Genomic DNA, 14,986 nt, shown 5'->3' on the forward strand with positions numbered 1-14,986 from the left:
TGATACACTCGATGTGCTTTCTGGGTCAAAGATGTGGTGTGTTCTTGATCTGAACAGCGCATATTTCCAAATCAGCATTGACGAACAGGACAGAGACAAAACGACGATAGTTACCCCGTTCGGTTCTCATAGATTTATTCGCATGCCGTTCGGCTGTCGGTCGGCGCCATCAACGTGTGCCAGATTGTTGGACGTTGTGTTGGGCGACCTGCGCCCGGCCACTTGTGTCAATTATTTTGATGACGTCATTGTGCACGGCTCCGATTTCGATGATGTGTTAAAAAAGCTTGATGCCGTGCTTGGTCGTCTCTACCAGGCTGGTCTCACACTGAATCCGGAGAAGTGTGAGCTCTTCCGGACTCGAGTATCGTTCCTCGGCCATGTGCTGACGCCTGAGGGGCTTTCGGCGGATCCAGCGAAGGTCCAGCAGGTGGCGCAGTGGCCTGTTCCAAGAACGCCAAAGGAGCTGAGCAGTTTCCTGGGCCTTGCGTCATTTTTCCGAAAATATGTCAGGTCGTTCGCAGAGATAGCGGCACCGCTATTCTCGCTGACTGCGAAGGATGTGCCTTTTCGCTGGTCGGACGAGGCCCAAACAGCATTCGACAGCTTGAAAGCGGCTGTTGTCAGTGCGCCCATTGTTGCACTACCCAGGTTTGGGTCGGGGGCCGGCATCTTCACTCTCGATTGTGATTGCTCTGACCATGGAGCAGGAGCCGTTCTACTCCAGGAGCAGGACGGGGTGGAGAGAGTCATTGCATTTGCGAGCCGAAAGCTTTCAAAATCTCAGCGCAATTACAGTACGACACGCAAAGAGCTCCTCGCGTGCGTATTGTTTGTGCAACATTTTCGGTATTATCTGCTCGGCAGGAAGTTCCGTTTGAGGACGGATCACGCCAGCCTGCAATGGATCATGAACTTCAAACAGCCTACAGGCATGATCGCCCGATGGCTGGAAATTCTTGCAGAATTTGACTTCGACATTATCTACCGTCCTGGGGCTCAGAACGCTGTGGCCGATTCCCTGAGCCGTCGGCCTTCAGACAGGATGGATGTGGCGACTCAGGTTCCTGAGAGTGCAGCCGATGTCGTCCACCGGGTCGGGACGAGTGTCTTTCCACCCGGTAGTAAGGATGCGGCCACCCAGACGGCAGGCGATGGAGCTGACGTTGCCGCCAGGATTGACCCACCCCGTGTTTCCTCTGATTTGTCTCGGCCTGATGTGCTGGTTGGTCCAACGGACGGATCCAGTGGTGGATCCAATCGTTCCTCTCAAGTGTCTCAGACTGACGTGCTGGTTGGTCCAGCTGACGGATCCCGTGGGGGGTCCAGACGCTCTTCTGTGCCTCAGACTGATGTGCTGGCTGGTCCGGCTGACTGGTCGAGTGGGGAGTCCAGTCGCTCCTCTAAAGTGGCTCAGACTGATGTGCCGGGCGGTCCAGCTGACGGGTCGGACTCGCTCTTGCTGTCTCCGCGGTCCGCTGGAACCGCTCAGGCTGGTGATATCCTGGTCAATCAGGTGACCGCCGAGTCCTGGTCTATTGGTTACCTCCGTCAGGAGCAGGACAGGGACTCTGGTATCAGGGAGGTCGCTCAACACCTGTCGCTAGGCAAGAAGCCTCGCAGAGCGGAGGTGTCTGAGCTGGCCCGGGGTCTGTATCAGCAGTGGTCCCGGCTGCAACTTATTGACGGTGTGTTGTACCGCATGTACAAGCAGCGTGCCGGAGAACGAGAGAGATTGCAGCTTGTTGTACCACAACAACTCATTCCGGGCGTGCTCATGTCGCTGCATTCCGGACCGGCCGGAGGACACTTTGGTCCTGAAAAGTTACTCGAGCAGGCTCGAGTTCGGTTCTGGTGGCCTCAAATGGCGACCGAGGTGGAAGTGTTCTGCAGAAAGTGCGGACGGTGTTGTTCGCACAGCGGACCTGCCCCGAAACCTCGCGCCCGAATGGGAGAGCTGTTCTCGGATGAGCCCTTTGACACAATATCCATAGACTTCTTGACGGGCCTCCCGGCCACCGAGCGTGAGAATAAACACTTACTTGTTGTTTGTGATCATTTTACCCGCTGGTGCGAGGTCTACCCACTTCCGAACATGAGGGCTTCTACAGTAGCGACTACTTTGGTAGACGAGTTTATTTCCCGATTTGGCTGCCCCAGGCGGCTGCATTCAGACTGTGCCGCAAACTTCGTGGGTTCCGTGCTCACGGAAACCTGCCGGCTTCTTGGTATAGAGAGATCGAAGATATCTCCTTACCATCCTGAGGGCAACGCAAAAGTGGAGAGATTGATGCGAACTATCATCTCCATGCTGGGGCGCTACTTGGATGAGAACCATGCAGAGTGGGACATCCATTTACCACTGCTCATGCTGGGATACCGATCTCAAATTCACACTTCACTCGGGTATTCGCCGTTTTTCCTTGTTTTCGGCCGGGAGCCACGCCTCCCCGCTGAGGTGAATGTAGAGCTCCCGCCCCATCGCAGAGCCGGGAATGTCGTTGAATACGTGGATTCACTGTGCGACAGTCTGCGTATTTCCCGGCAGTTTGGGATCGCGGCGTCCAACAGGCGTCATGAGCGGAACAAGAAGGCTTTCGAGAAAAAAATTAAGCGAGTTTAACTTCCAGCCGGGCGACGGAGTTTATGTTTACAAGAATATTGTGCCGAAGGGGCAATATTACAAATTTGTGCGCCCTTGGAAACCGGGCACAGTGCTGAAAAAGATCGGCGATGTCAATTACCGGGTTAAGGTTCGTGGGACAGGGAAGTCGATTTTGGTCCATCATAATCGGCTGAAACCCGATTCAGCGGCTTCATTCGGCGATTCAGGGAGCCCCCAGGTAGCTGACTATGCTGGACAGCAGAGGGGCTCCACTCGCGATGCTGTCCCGGAGGGCACCGTGCCGACTCCTCAGATGACTCTGGGCGACGCTGCCAGGACTGATGACGTGCCGTTGGTCGGTGGCGCATCGGCGGTGGCGCCTTCCCTGGTCCGTGACGCTGCCGTTTCTGGTCCGTCCAACTCTGTTGAGATGGGGTCTGACCTGGCTGCGTCGCCGGTTGACGTTTTCGGCGGGCCCAACAGAGCGTCCCAGGGGACCAGAGTCGGGCTTGAGTTGGCTGAATCCAGTGTTGGGCGTGCTGCGCCATCTGTGGTATCTGAGGACGGACCCAGAGAGCCCAGCGTGGGACCAGAGGATGATGACTCGGACGTGACCTCCGGGGTGGTTGCAGTGACTTCCCTAGGGGAGAGCGGTGAACCGGGTCCCGTGGAAGGTGCCAGGGAGCGCGGTGAACCGGGTAACGGGGAGAGTCCCGGGGAGAGTGGGGAATCGGGTACCAGGGAGGGTCCCAGGAGATCGGAGAGGAGACGAGCTCCCCCAGATTTCTTTGTTCCCGGTTAGTGATTTATCAGATTATTTAGGGTGTAGCGCGCATTTTGTGTCTGATTGTTATGTGCGAGGTTACACTTGATTTTTGTACAGCACCCATTGCGTGTGTTCGATGTGCTGCATTGGTATCATGTGGGTTTTGTTGTGATATGACTGTGACTGTGGCGTGTGGCTTGCCTTGTTTCACCGGTATATGCTGCCTTACTTTGCGGGGAGTGATGTAGTCGGAGACTGTTGTCGGCTCGCGGAACGGTCCTGCCGCGCCGTCGTGCTGCCGGCCGCGTGATCATCGGCGCGCAGAACGGGCCTTCACGGCGTGGGGTGACCGCTGTGTGTCTGGCGCGAGGTGATTGGTCGGCGTTGGGTCACGGGACCGATCTGACCTCGGTCCGACCCATCGATGACTCGGGATGCTTGGACTGACGTTTGCCTGGTGCGGAGCCAATACAACGACGAGCGAATCGCCATCTTTCTGAGAGAGAAGCACGACTACATATGCATAATACAGTAGTCTATGAAACTACTTATACTACTCTTATTGGTTGCACTACTCGTATGTCTATAATCATCCCTCATTGGAAATAACTGCTCAAGTGTTTACTAATTGTAGCAATGCCCATGCATTCCCTGCTGGCCGCCTTCGATCGTGGCGCCACCTATACTCTGTATAACCGCCGCTCCAGGGCCGCCGCCAGTCAGTCTCGCCAGTCTGCTCAGACTCGTCGTCAGTACGCTGTCTATGTAGTCTGTCAGTGTCAGTCGTCAACCCAGACTAATTACTTTTGTTCGGAAATTTGCTGCTTGTGACAATGCAACTATCGCTAGTACCTCAACTTTTAAATCACCCCGTGACGTTACACTAATATTCCAGGCATATGCCACAAGCATGGACACTATCGAAGGGTGTGCATTGAACCCCTTCCCCCCTCTCACCACATTACGAGACGAGTAATATACACGATTAACGATGAAACTTGCTAGTTGAGGCTGATCAGTTCGTCCATTTGCCGTATCCCCTGTTCATTTGCATATACCGGCATTACATGTGTGATCTGCGGTACCTCACCTCTGACATTGAGGCGACTGAGACCCTCCGGCAGCTGCCCCCTCAGTCGCGGGAGGTCGGCGGCGGTGACTGATAGATCCTGCAGCCCACGGCACCTGGTGAGGGGCTCCAGGCTGCCGGCCGTGTGATCAGTACAATCTGGAAAACACGCAGACACATACAGACAGGATCAGTTAGCTGTAATACATGTCGATATATGACAAAACGAAAAAACACCTAATAATTCACATGGTTTTATGGACACAGTAGACAATGGTAAAACAGTGCTATTATATGATATATGCAATGTTAAGCAAATGCATTGAACTTCACTGAACAGTGCAACACAATTGTTATGAGTATGATCAACTAACTCTGAACGAATATGTCACTGAGTGAACAGTCCTCCATTTTGGAGCTCAATTGACTTCATTATTTCTCAAAGCACATTGGCTATGTATCACACCTATCTCCATGAGGTCCGACACCGGCACACCGTTACTCGGTGTCCGCCATCCGCTGAGTTCGTATATCAGCGGCCTGTCCGTGCTGCCGCTGCTCACCGTATATATACAGTCGTGTGACCGTCCGTCCCAGGTCAGCCAGGTGACTGATGGTGACGGCAGTCACCCCCTGGAGCGACACTGACAGACCACGAGCCAACGGGTTCCATTCCGGCCACCTCGGCTCCGTCACCTCCGGCCCTGTCGGACAGAGCTGTGTCAGCTGACTGCAGTCGGACAGAGCTGCCGCCAGCTCCCCGCTGCACCACTGACACCAGAGTGTCAGACACTGACACAGCCAGCACTGACACAGCCGAGCGGCCGCACAGCAATTTTTTAGCACCAGCAGTCATATGTAGAATGTGAATATGAACATAATAAATATATGCGATAAGTATATGCATAATACAGTAGTCTATGAAACTACTTATGCTACTCTCATTGGTTGCACAATGTCTATAATCATCCCTCATTGGAAATAACTGCTCAAGTGCTTACTAATTGTAGCAATGCCCATGCATTCCCTGCTGGCCGCCTTCGATCGTGGCGCCACCTATACTCTGTATAACCGCCGCGCCAGGGCCGCGGCCAGTCAGTCCCGTCAGTCTGCTCAGACTCGTCGTCAGCGAGCTCTCTATTAGTCAGTCAGTGTCAGTTGTCGATCAGGCGTGCGTTCGACATCCGGAAAATGAGGGATAATTATCCGGGATCACCGGTAATAATTTGGTATTGAGAGGACTATCGATGCAATAAGTCATATTTTTATATTGCTTTTGCTTCAGTAATGGCTCTTTTACTCATTGGCATGTGCGTTGTGCACGGTGTCAGCCTAAAACACCGAATGATCCCGTTGATCCAGGAAAATTATCCCTGATTTTCCGGATGCCGAATTCGCACTAATACTCAATATGTTTGTTCGGAAATTTGCTGCTTGTAACAATGCAACTATCGCTAGTAGGTACCTCAACTTTTAAATCACCCCGTGACGTTACACTAATATTCCACGCATATGCCACAAGCATGGACACTATCGAAGGGCATCCATTGAACCCCTTCCCCCTCTCACCACAATACGAGACGAGTAATATACACGATTAACGATGAAACTTGCTAGTTGAGGCTGATCAGTTCGTCCATTTGCCGTCTCCCCTGTTCATTTGCATATACCGGCATTTTATGTGTGATTTGCGGTATCTCACCTCTGACATTTAGGCGCCAGAGGCCCTCCGGCAGCTGCCCAATCAGTCGCGGGAGGTCGGCAGCGGTGACTGATAGGTCCTGCAGCCCACGGCACCTGGTGAGGGGCTCCAGGCTGCCGGTCGTGTGATCAGTACAATCTGGAAAACACGCAGACACACATACAGACAGGATCAGTTGGCTGTAATACATGTCGATATATGACAAAACGAAACAACACCTAATAATTCACATGGTTTCATGGACACAGTAGACAATGGTAAAACAGTGCTATTATATGATATATGCAATGTTAAGCAAATGCATTGAACTTCATTGAACAGTGCAACACAATTGTTATGAGTATGATCAACTAACTCTGAACGAATATGTCACTGAGTGAACAGTCCTCCTCTATTTTGTTTGGAGCTCATTTAGCTTCATTTTATCGCAAAGCACATTGGCTATGTATCACACCTGTCTCCATGAGGTGCGACAACGGCACACCGTTACTCGGTGTCCGCCATTCGCTGATCTCGTATATCAGCGGCCTGTCCGTGCTGCCGCTGCTCACCGTATATCTCCAGTCGTGTGACCGTCCGTCCCAGGTCAGCCAGGTGACTGATGGTGTCGGCAGCCACCCCCTGGAGCGACACTGACAGACCACCCCTGCACGGGGACCGTACCGGCCACCTCGGCTTCGTCACCTCCGGCCCTGTCGGACAGAGCTGTGTCAGCTGACTGCAGTCGGACAGAGCGGCCGCCAGCTCCCCGCTGCACCACTGACACCAGAGTGTCAGACACTGACACAACCAGTACTGACACAGCCGAGCGGCTGCACAACGATATTTTTACCAACAGCATACATACGTAAATATTCAAATATGAGCAGCATAAGTATTATCTACGATTTTTGCAAGGCACATTGGCTTAGGCACTAGGCAGCCAGTCAAGGTATAGTAACGGATCAGGTTGGTAAACTACCTAAATATATGGTTCGCAGTGGTTGCAATCTAACTATTTCAAATTACAATAATTGCTACAATAATATTTCATGCATGCACTTGATGCTCACACTATATGCAAATGCATGCATTGCATCACTCTAACAATACTATATAACACAAACAAGGCTGTAAGATGTTGGCTGAATTTGATCGGTTCGTCCATTTGCCGTCTCCCTGTCCATTTGTTTATCTATATGCATTGTCCATTATACCGGCAATACATGCATGATCCGTGGTATCTCACCTCTGACATTGAGGCGCTCGAGGCCCTCCGGCAGCTGCTCCCTCAGTAGCGGGAGGTCGGCGGCGGAGACTGACAGCCGCTCCACAGTCTCCCGTGAGCTCCGCAGCTCCGTCAGCTCGCTGTCACCGACTCCGGCCGGAAGGATAATAGTGTTTGGGCCCACCCTGATGATGGCACCACGAAGTTGACTTGGAATAGTAGTAACTTGTGCTGGAAAGGTGATTGAACCAATGTCAGGCATTTGTCTAGGTCAAACATCGTACACTTACCTACAGGTGTAAAAAACACAAAGTGAAAACTGTTTGTGGCTACAATGCTGTGATAATTCCGTGTCTGAGTAAATATGTATGTACTTTATCAAAACGATGTGAATTTCATAAGTTACGGCGACTTTCCGTAACATAATATTCAACAAATAAAATGATAATGGGTCTTTGACATATAAAACAAAATCACCACTAATTAGTCCATTATATTCCGAACTAGGCATATTTTCATGATGTCAATTGATCAATATGACATCATGATGAGTTTTTGAAACCTTTTCACATAAGTATTTTGTTCAGCACTTATGTGTAGCTAATTATAACAATTTTGTATCGTTATAAAATTTGTAGCGTAAATATTACGTCCAATAGAGGCCCAAATCATTGACCATCACCATTCACCACACGGCACACGACTTGTCATCCTACAGCTTGCCATGGCTTATGGCTTCCGTCTTACCTTAGGATGAGGCAGCATTACCTGCAATACATGTAATATGTGTTGTATCCAGTTATTCTTGGTTTGATTTAGGCTTCAGATTTTCAGGGATAAACTGCTTCTCCACGTTATTTATGAACATTTGCTAGAAAAAAGCAGTTCCTTAGAGCAAAAATAACAAGCAAGGAGCGTTGCCGCCGGCCAGTTTTCCTGTTCTTCGTGTCCCTGTGTCGCCCCCTGACCCGTTCAGGAGCGCCCGGCAGCGCCACCTGCACCTGACTGACCAGTCCGGCAGCGTTTGGGGTCGCCGCGCAGTGCGCACCGCCGACAATCAGCTGACGCGGCCGGCAGCGCGTCTCAAGGTCACTGGAGGTCAGCCGGGCCGCGGCCCGCCGGGTGGCCGTGACGTCACAGCCAGCGAACGCTGAGCGCCGGAACAGCTACTGTTGTTTATCCCTTCCTAGCCATTCATATATGAGTAACTTCCACCGCTGCTCACCATCTGTGACTAGTAGGGTAATCCGTGACCCCAGCTCCGTGGCCAGGTGACTGATGGTGTCGGCAGCCACCCCTTGAAGAGATACCGACAGACCACTCCCGTACCATCCCGGCCACCTCGGCTTCGTCACCTCCGGCCCTGTCAGACAGAGCTGTGTCAGCTGACTGCAGTCGGACGGAGCTGCTGCCGGGTCGGGAGGCGGCTGACACTGTGGTGTCAAACCCTGACACAGACGACACTGACAAAGCCAGGTTCGAGCCTCACTGTTGGACAGTAATTGAACATAGTGCACAATGCATGCACTACGCTTATACATGCATCAGTTGATTAATACAGTTCACTACATACAGGTCATACAGGTTCAGTACATACAGGTCATATTCGTTTGCAAGAGTATAAAGTAGGTATCTACAATACAGTGGCTAATATTGGTGTAGCATGTAGGTAGCATGGCACACATATGTCCGCTGAACGTATATCACTGAAACTGTTACTTTATGTACCATGTAAGTACCTACCACCATTCACAAGTAATAGTACGCGTTTCCTAAACTATTTCTCACCGGCAACGTATAGCGTCCTCAGTGACGTCGGCAGCAGCCGCAGCCACCGCCCCGTTCCGAAGGACGGGACCCTGACGGTCAGCTCCTCCAAGCGAGGAAGACTCTGCAGGAGCGCCGTCAGCTGGTCCTCGCCAAGGGCTGACGGAGCGTCGAACGTCGTCACGGTCCTTAGCGCCTCTCTCAGCACTGTGGTATCACTGTCTGCCGATGACTGCGGCTCCGTCTGTACCGTGACGTCATGAAACGCTTTTGTAATTTTACTGGAAAGACAAGAAAAAGTACATATATCAAAATGCAAAAGAAGCTCACAACTTTAGTTGGCTCCTTTGATGATACGATATGCATTTACATATCGTCGTCAGCAAAAGTATGTTGCCAAATCTATTCGGTTGTATGTAATCGTTCAGAGTTGATTTGATACGACTCTGAACGATTTGATACGACCGATTAGATTTTGTGACACGATTGTTGATGAAGACATGTAAATACGTGCGGGATATGATGTCCCGAACTGGCCAACTTTATGCAGGACGGCTGTCGAAAACTGGAACAATACGATCGAGACTAAACGGCTGACTTGCAAAAAATGGTACGAATTCAAGGCATGTTTCTTTGATTGGGCGGAAATTACAATTACAAGCTACTCGACCTTCAAAGACCTACTGTGAACGCCAGACCCCTTGAGGCCCTAGTTTTTCGCGATTATGTTTAAATGCGTGGAAGAATTTCAACCAAGTTCAGGACATGGCCGTTTCAAGACCTGCCGAAACTTTTACAATTTAGATATTTTATCGCCATTTCAATATTTCAGGCACTTCTCATTGACTCGTAATGTTAAATTTCGAGCAATATTTTCACCCGGTGTGTAGAGGCTATCACCAGTCAGTCTGTGATACGTTATGACGTCACAGCTACGTAGCAGTCACAGCCTCTGTGGTCTTGGCCTGCGGCGGTTTCGGGCCGGCGCGCGGTCACTCTCGCTGTGGCGGGGAGCAGGGATGGTCGAGCGGTGGCGAAAGCCGGCGGAGTTGTGCGATAACGTCTTGGCTGACAGTGCCCAAAGAGCGACATGATGACTGAGGAGCCATAAATGCTCTATGCGCATTGCTTGTACAATAGTGATATGTTCGCTGATATTTGTTTTATTTTTTTTATAAGCTGCAAATGACGGGCAGATGGCATATACCTGACATAAGGTTAGGAAATATTCACCAGTGTATTTAAAGCCTATGGCGTTGCAGATAATGCGATAATGGGATGTCGGATGTCACCAAGTAGCTGCCGATTTGTACATCGCTATGCAGCCATCGAACAACGCAATAATAAGTTAATTGCCTTCGCTTCACATCATAAGGCTCGCTCGTATTTCAAACAGATATCCTACATCGAAAATCGTATTTGTTAGGAATCGTTAACGTTTGTTCGAAGCACGTGTGAGTAGTGGGTTGAGGAGTGATGGTCATCTTGGTCCTATATTACAAAAGTCAACAAGAGCCTAACATTTACTTGACCGTCTGCTGCAATTGATTCATAGCACGTGAAGCGTCAGCGAAATTCATAGTCCTTTACATATGGCAGCCCGGTGTCGTTTGTACAGAGGTCGCTGATGGGCACGGGTCAATGCCGCAATCGTGGGCGGAGCCTAATGTCATATGACGTATGAAAGCCTCTATCCAGGATGGAAAAACAGTTAACATTACGAGTCAATGACAAGTGCCACAAATATTTAAGTGACAACAAAATGTATTTGAAGAAAAAGTTTCGGCAGGTCTTGAAACAGCTCCTTCCTTAATATGGTTGAAATTATTCCACGCATTTAAAAAAATCGCGAAAATTAGGGTCTCAAGGGGTTAACAGTAACAGTAACGTTAACAGTAGTGGTGGTTTATTTCTTACACCTTCTACAAAGAACGTTTACTTTTCACCATGACAGCTCTCCGAAATCTCTCAGCCCCCACAGCCACCCCTGCTGCCTCCCAGTCTCACCCCTGGGGACGGCCGGATGGCGCCGCTCGCCGGCGGACCTCCTGCCGCAGATCCTCCACCACGGTCTGGCGAGTGGTCCGCTCTTCGATAACTGCCTGCTCCAGGCGGACCATCGCATCGTGAAGTGCGGCGTTCTCCCCCTTGAGCTTCTGCGTGTCCGAATGGTCCTTCGCCACTACCTCACTCAGAATGGTCACCTTTTCACGAAGGGGGGCCACCACTCCACGAAGGGCGGACATCTCTTCACGAAGGGCAGCCACCACTTCACGAAGGGCGGACACCTCCCGGCGAAGGGCGGCCAGGTCTTCACTCACAGCTGTCATCTCCATCTGGAACGCAGAATTACAGTTTTTTACGTTTCTACTCATCATAAATCAGTGGCCTAGTACGTAGCGTTACGTCGTACGCATTACGACATTTCGTGCAGCGTCGTGTCTAATCACGTCACAAAACGACATGTCATTACGTATTACGACATGTTTTGTAATGCAACCCGTATTGTTGCATATTAGGCAGGCAAGCTTGGCAGTCAGGCAGACAGGTCTTATGCAGGTAACCAATATAGAAATTGACTATCGTTACTAGTTTTTCGCAAAAAAAAAGAGATAATAAAAAAACGTTATCACTTCGAAAGTCTACCCCTGGCCAGGCCGTTTTCATAACGCGGACGGTGAGGGGCCGGTTCGACCTTTGGCGATTAGCTCCTGACCTAATGCACTTAGAAACACCAGATGTATAGGGTAAGTGAACTCATACATCTCGCCCCTGTTCAAATCTAGTGACTGACACAGTCACACAGACAGTTACACAGACAGTCACACAGACAGTCACACAGACAGTCACACAGACAGTCACACAGTCACACAGACAGTCACACAGATAGTCACACAGACAGTCACACAGACAGTAACACAGACAGTCACACAGACAGTCACACATACAGTCACACAGCAGGACCTCGGCTAAGGAATTTCGACTGGGCAGATGGGGACAAACCAGACTCCAGAATTTCAGATACCTACCACCTAATATACACCGTATAAGCGGACCTTTACACCACGCGTAACATACATATTATATATACTGTAGGAAAAGGTATACCAAAATCCTGCCTAATCAGTTAAGGCATCCGTAAACATGTCTACACAAACTTCTACCAAAGGTTTCGAGGCCAGCGTAGGGCGCTCATAAGACGAAGTCGAGCCCCCGGAGGCTAGCAATATGGCCCTTTAGAGTCCGCTTTGGGACCCTAAATGGCCAAATGTTGACGTGGGGCCCAAAGAAGCCAGTGCGTAGCTCTTTTAGACCAGCGTGGGGCAATATAAGGACAGTGTGGTCCCTGTGGGGTCCTCTAAGACCAGCGGCGTGGGGTCTTCTGAGGTCAAATTGGGGCCCTCTGAGAACAGCTTGGGGCTATCTGAGGACAATGCGGGCCTTCTTAGGCAACGTGGAGCCCTCTGTCTTCTGAATTCTAAGGCTGGCGCTGGGACATCAGAGGCCATCTCGATGGCCTCGATGGTCAGACTGTAGCCCTTATGCATGTTTAACCCTCGCCGGACCTATTGGTTTTCTACATACGCGCCGGCCGAGGGGGGGGGGGGGCGGGTACGACCCCCCTCGCCGTTTCGCCCTTGGTGGAGCTAGCGCGTCGCGGAAAAAACGAGCGTGTGCGCCGTTACAAGACGCAGAGATTAGTACCCAATTTTAAGGTCCTAGGTCAACCGGTGACCTCTGAGGTCAGGTCAAGTGCCCCAGGGTACGGTTCGGTTTTTGGTGAATAACTTCGCAAAAAACGGCCGCAGAGCCGCGATTTTGGCAGCATCGTGTTCGCCTCGCTCAGGCGCGTCGAATGGTATACTTTTTGTTCGGGTCAGGTCAACTTAGGGTGTTGACCTCAGGTCAAGGTCAGGTCAGCACCCCCAGGTCACGAAGTTGGTCGAAAGAGGTCATGTCGCATATCATTCGATTCGGCAGGTCTTCCTGAATCCATTGGTGGCTTTCTCGACTCGCTAGCTCAATTTGATCGGGAGTTATTGACGAAAAACTAATATGACCTTGATGACGTCATAAATGACGTCACGGAAGGTCAACATTGCAAAAGTGACGCATCTGACCTTGCAAAGAATGCATCAAATCACGATTCTGTGTGCTTGAGATAGTTGGAGATCGTTCCCGGCGCCAGAATAGCAGTTTTCATTTTTCCCCATTGACTTATAATGGTGAGGTCACGAAAATGACCTGACCTCATATGACCTTTAGGAAAAATCCGAGATATACAAGTTGTGAGACACATAATGGATACTAGATCCTGCAAGTTTCATTTCCCTGTGACATCTCCTCTGGCAGTGAGGGCGTTGCGAAGTTGCGACATCTGAAGACCGTGCAGAGGTTCACTTATGACGTCATAGGTCAGTGACCTGACCTGACCCAAAAATGCAGTTGGTGTCAAAAGATGCGGCTTGGATCAAAGGTCAGGTATGCCAAGTTTCAGCTCTCTATCGCCAGCGTGTTCGGAGCTATCGCGAAAAAACCCTACGGGGGGCGGCACCCCCCCTTGGCCGGCGAGGGTTAAGCCCTCTGAGGTCGAGACGGACCCCTAGATGCCGGCATGACCTCTCAGAGGCCGGTACAGGCTTACTAAAACCGGCATGGGCTCCTTGAGAGCGGAGGGGGCCTTTAGAGGCTTACTAAAGGGCTCTCATGAGCCATCGTGGGCTTTGTGAGGTCAGCATAGGCCTTCAGTGAGGCCATTGTGGGTGTAGAGTCCGTGCCCACCAGAGACCTGTGTTAGCTGCCTGCCAAGCACCAACTGACCCGTCCGGCCTGGGAACTGACCCGGCCAGCCAGGGAACTGACCCGGTCGGCAGTCACAACATCACGTGACCACAGTAGGGCGGGCTGCCACTGGCCGCAGTGCAGACAGCGCGGACGCCAGTTGATACAGCCCAGACACCAGTTTTGTCAGATATCGTCACCAATTTTTCAGGACACTTCCGGGTATTCATTTTACACATTGTGACCAAACAGTTCCTAAACGCTATGATAGGCTGGCCACAAATGACGTAAGAAAGACGTCATGTCCTGCCATTTTCGACAAAAAAAGGTTTCGCGGTAAGAGAATTCAATTTTCAGGCCTACAGTTTTGAAGACACAAAGAAAGTTTCTTTTTGTAAATAAAAGGTGCAAAATTAATAGAACTATAAACCTGTTATCTCATACTTTTGCAAAATTTGGATTTTGACCCCTTAGAATAAAGGATGGATAAAATAGCAAAAAAATATTCCACAGGGCTTTCAAAGTTCGAATAAAAAAGAAATAAATATTATAGTCCCTGTCGTCTTCTATCCACGTACCAAATTTGAGATATATACCTCTCTTTTTAGCTAAGTTATAGCGGAAAAACTGTTCTTAAATTATAATGATAATTTATAATTTAAACATGATTTCCAAAACACACTTTTAGCAATTCTGACCGCGTAGCGCAAAACAAAGACCACGATTAGACTTCCCGTGACGAGCTGCATCGAATCAATACTTATTTTATAAAACATCAACTTTAAAATTTGACCTAGTTTGACCTGAACTTGACCTGACCTTCACCAGAACGTACAGAACGTGGGCTAAAACTGGCCTCAAAGGTTGCGTAACCCACATAATCACATTTGTCAGGTAAAATGGACCATTAAACATTTATTACACGACACTTTCATATTGTGATCCTCAGTGACCTGACCTCTGTTACCTGACATGGTATCAGTGACCTCAAATAGCAAAATATGTGTTTCACGAGCAATTCGTGCGCGCCAACGGGGTGCGGGCTAACAAAAGGATCCGTTTTTTTTAATTCAGGGGTTTATTTCAAA

The 14,986-nt window shown here is 50.1% G+C and overlaps 1 protein-coding gene across 1 annotated transcript; it reads right to left on the bottom strand.

Annotated features, from left to right (window-relative positions):
• Nucleotides 1–277: 277 nt before the first annotated feature.
• On the bottom strand, nucleotides 278–11,446 carry LOC122387024. Its single transcript, XM_043376831.1, has 8 exons — nucleotides 11,124–11,446; nucleotides 9,138–9,397; nucleotides 8,575–8,712; nucleotides 7,371–7,580; nucleotides 6,694–6,834; nucleotides 6,143–6,280; nucleotides 5,090–5,144; nucleotides 278–443 (listed from the first exon to the last, which is right to left on the bottom strand). The coding sequence occupies exons 1-8, from the start codon at nucleotides 11,444–11,446 to the stop codon at nucleotides 278–280; spliced, it is 1,431 nt and encodes a 476-aa protein (XP_043232766.1).
• Nucleotides 11,447–14,986: the final 3,540 nt, after the last annotated feature.

The sequence above is a fragment of the Amphibalanus amphitrite genome, unplaced genomic scaffold, assembly GCF_019059575.1.
Source record: "Amphibalanus amphitrite isolate SeventyFive unplaced genomic scaffold, NRLGWU_Aamphi_draft 000271F_arrow, whole genome shotgun sequence".
NCBI lineage: Eukaryota > Metazoa > Arthropoda > Thecostraca > Balanomorpha > Balanidae > Amphibalanus > Amphibalanus amphitrite.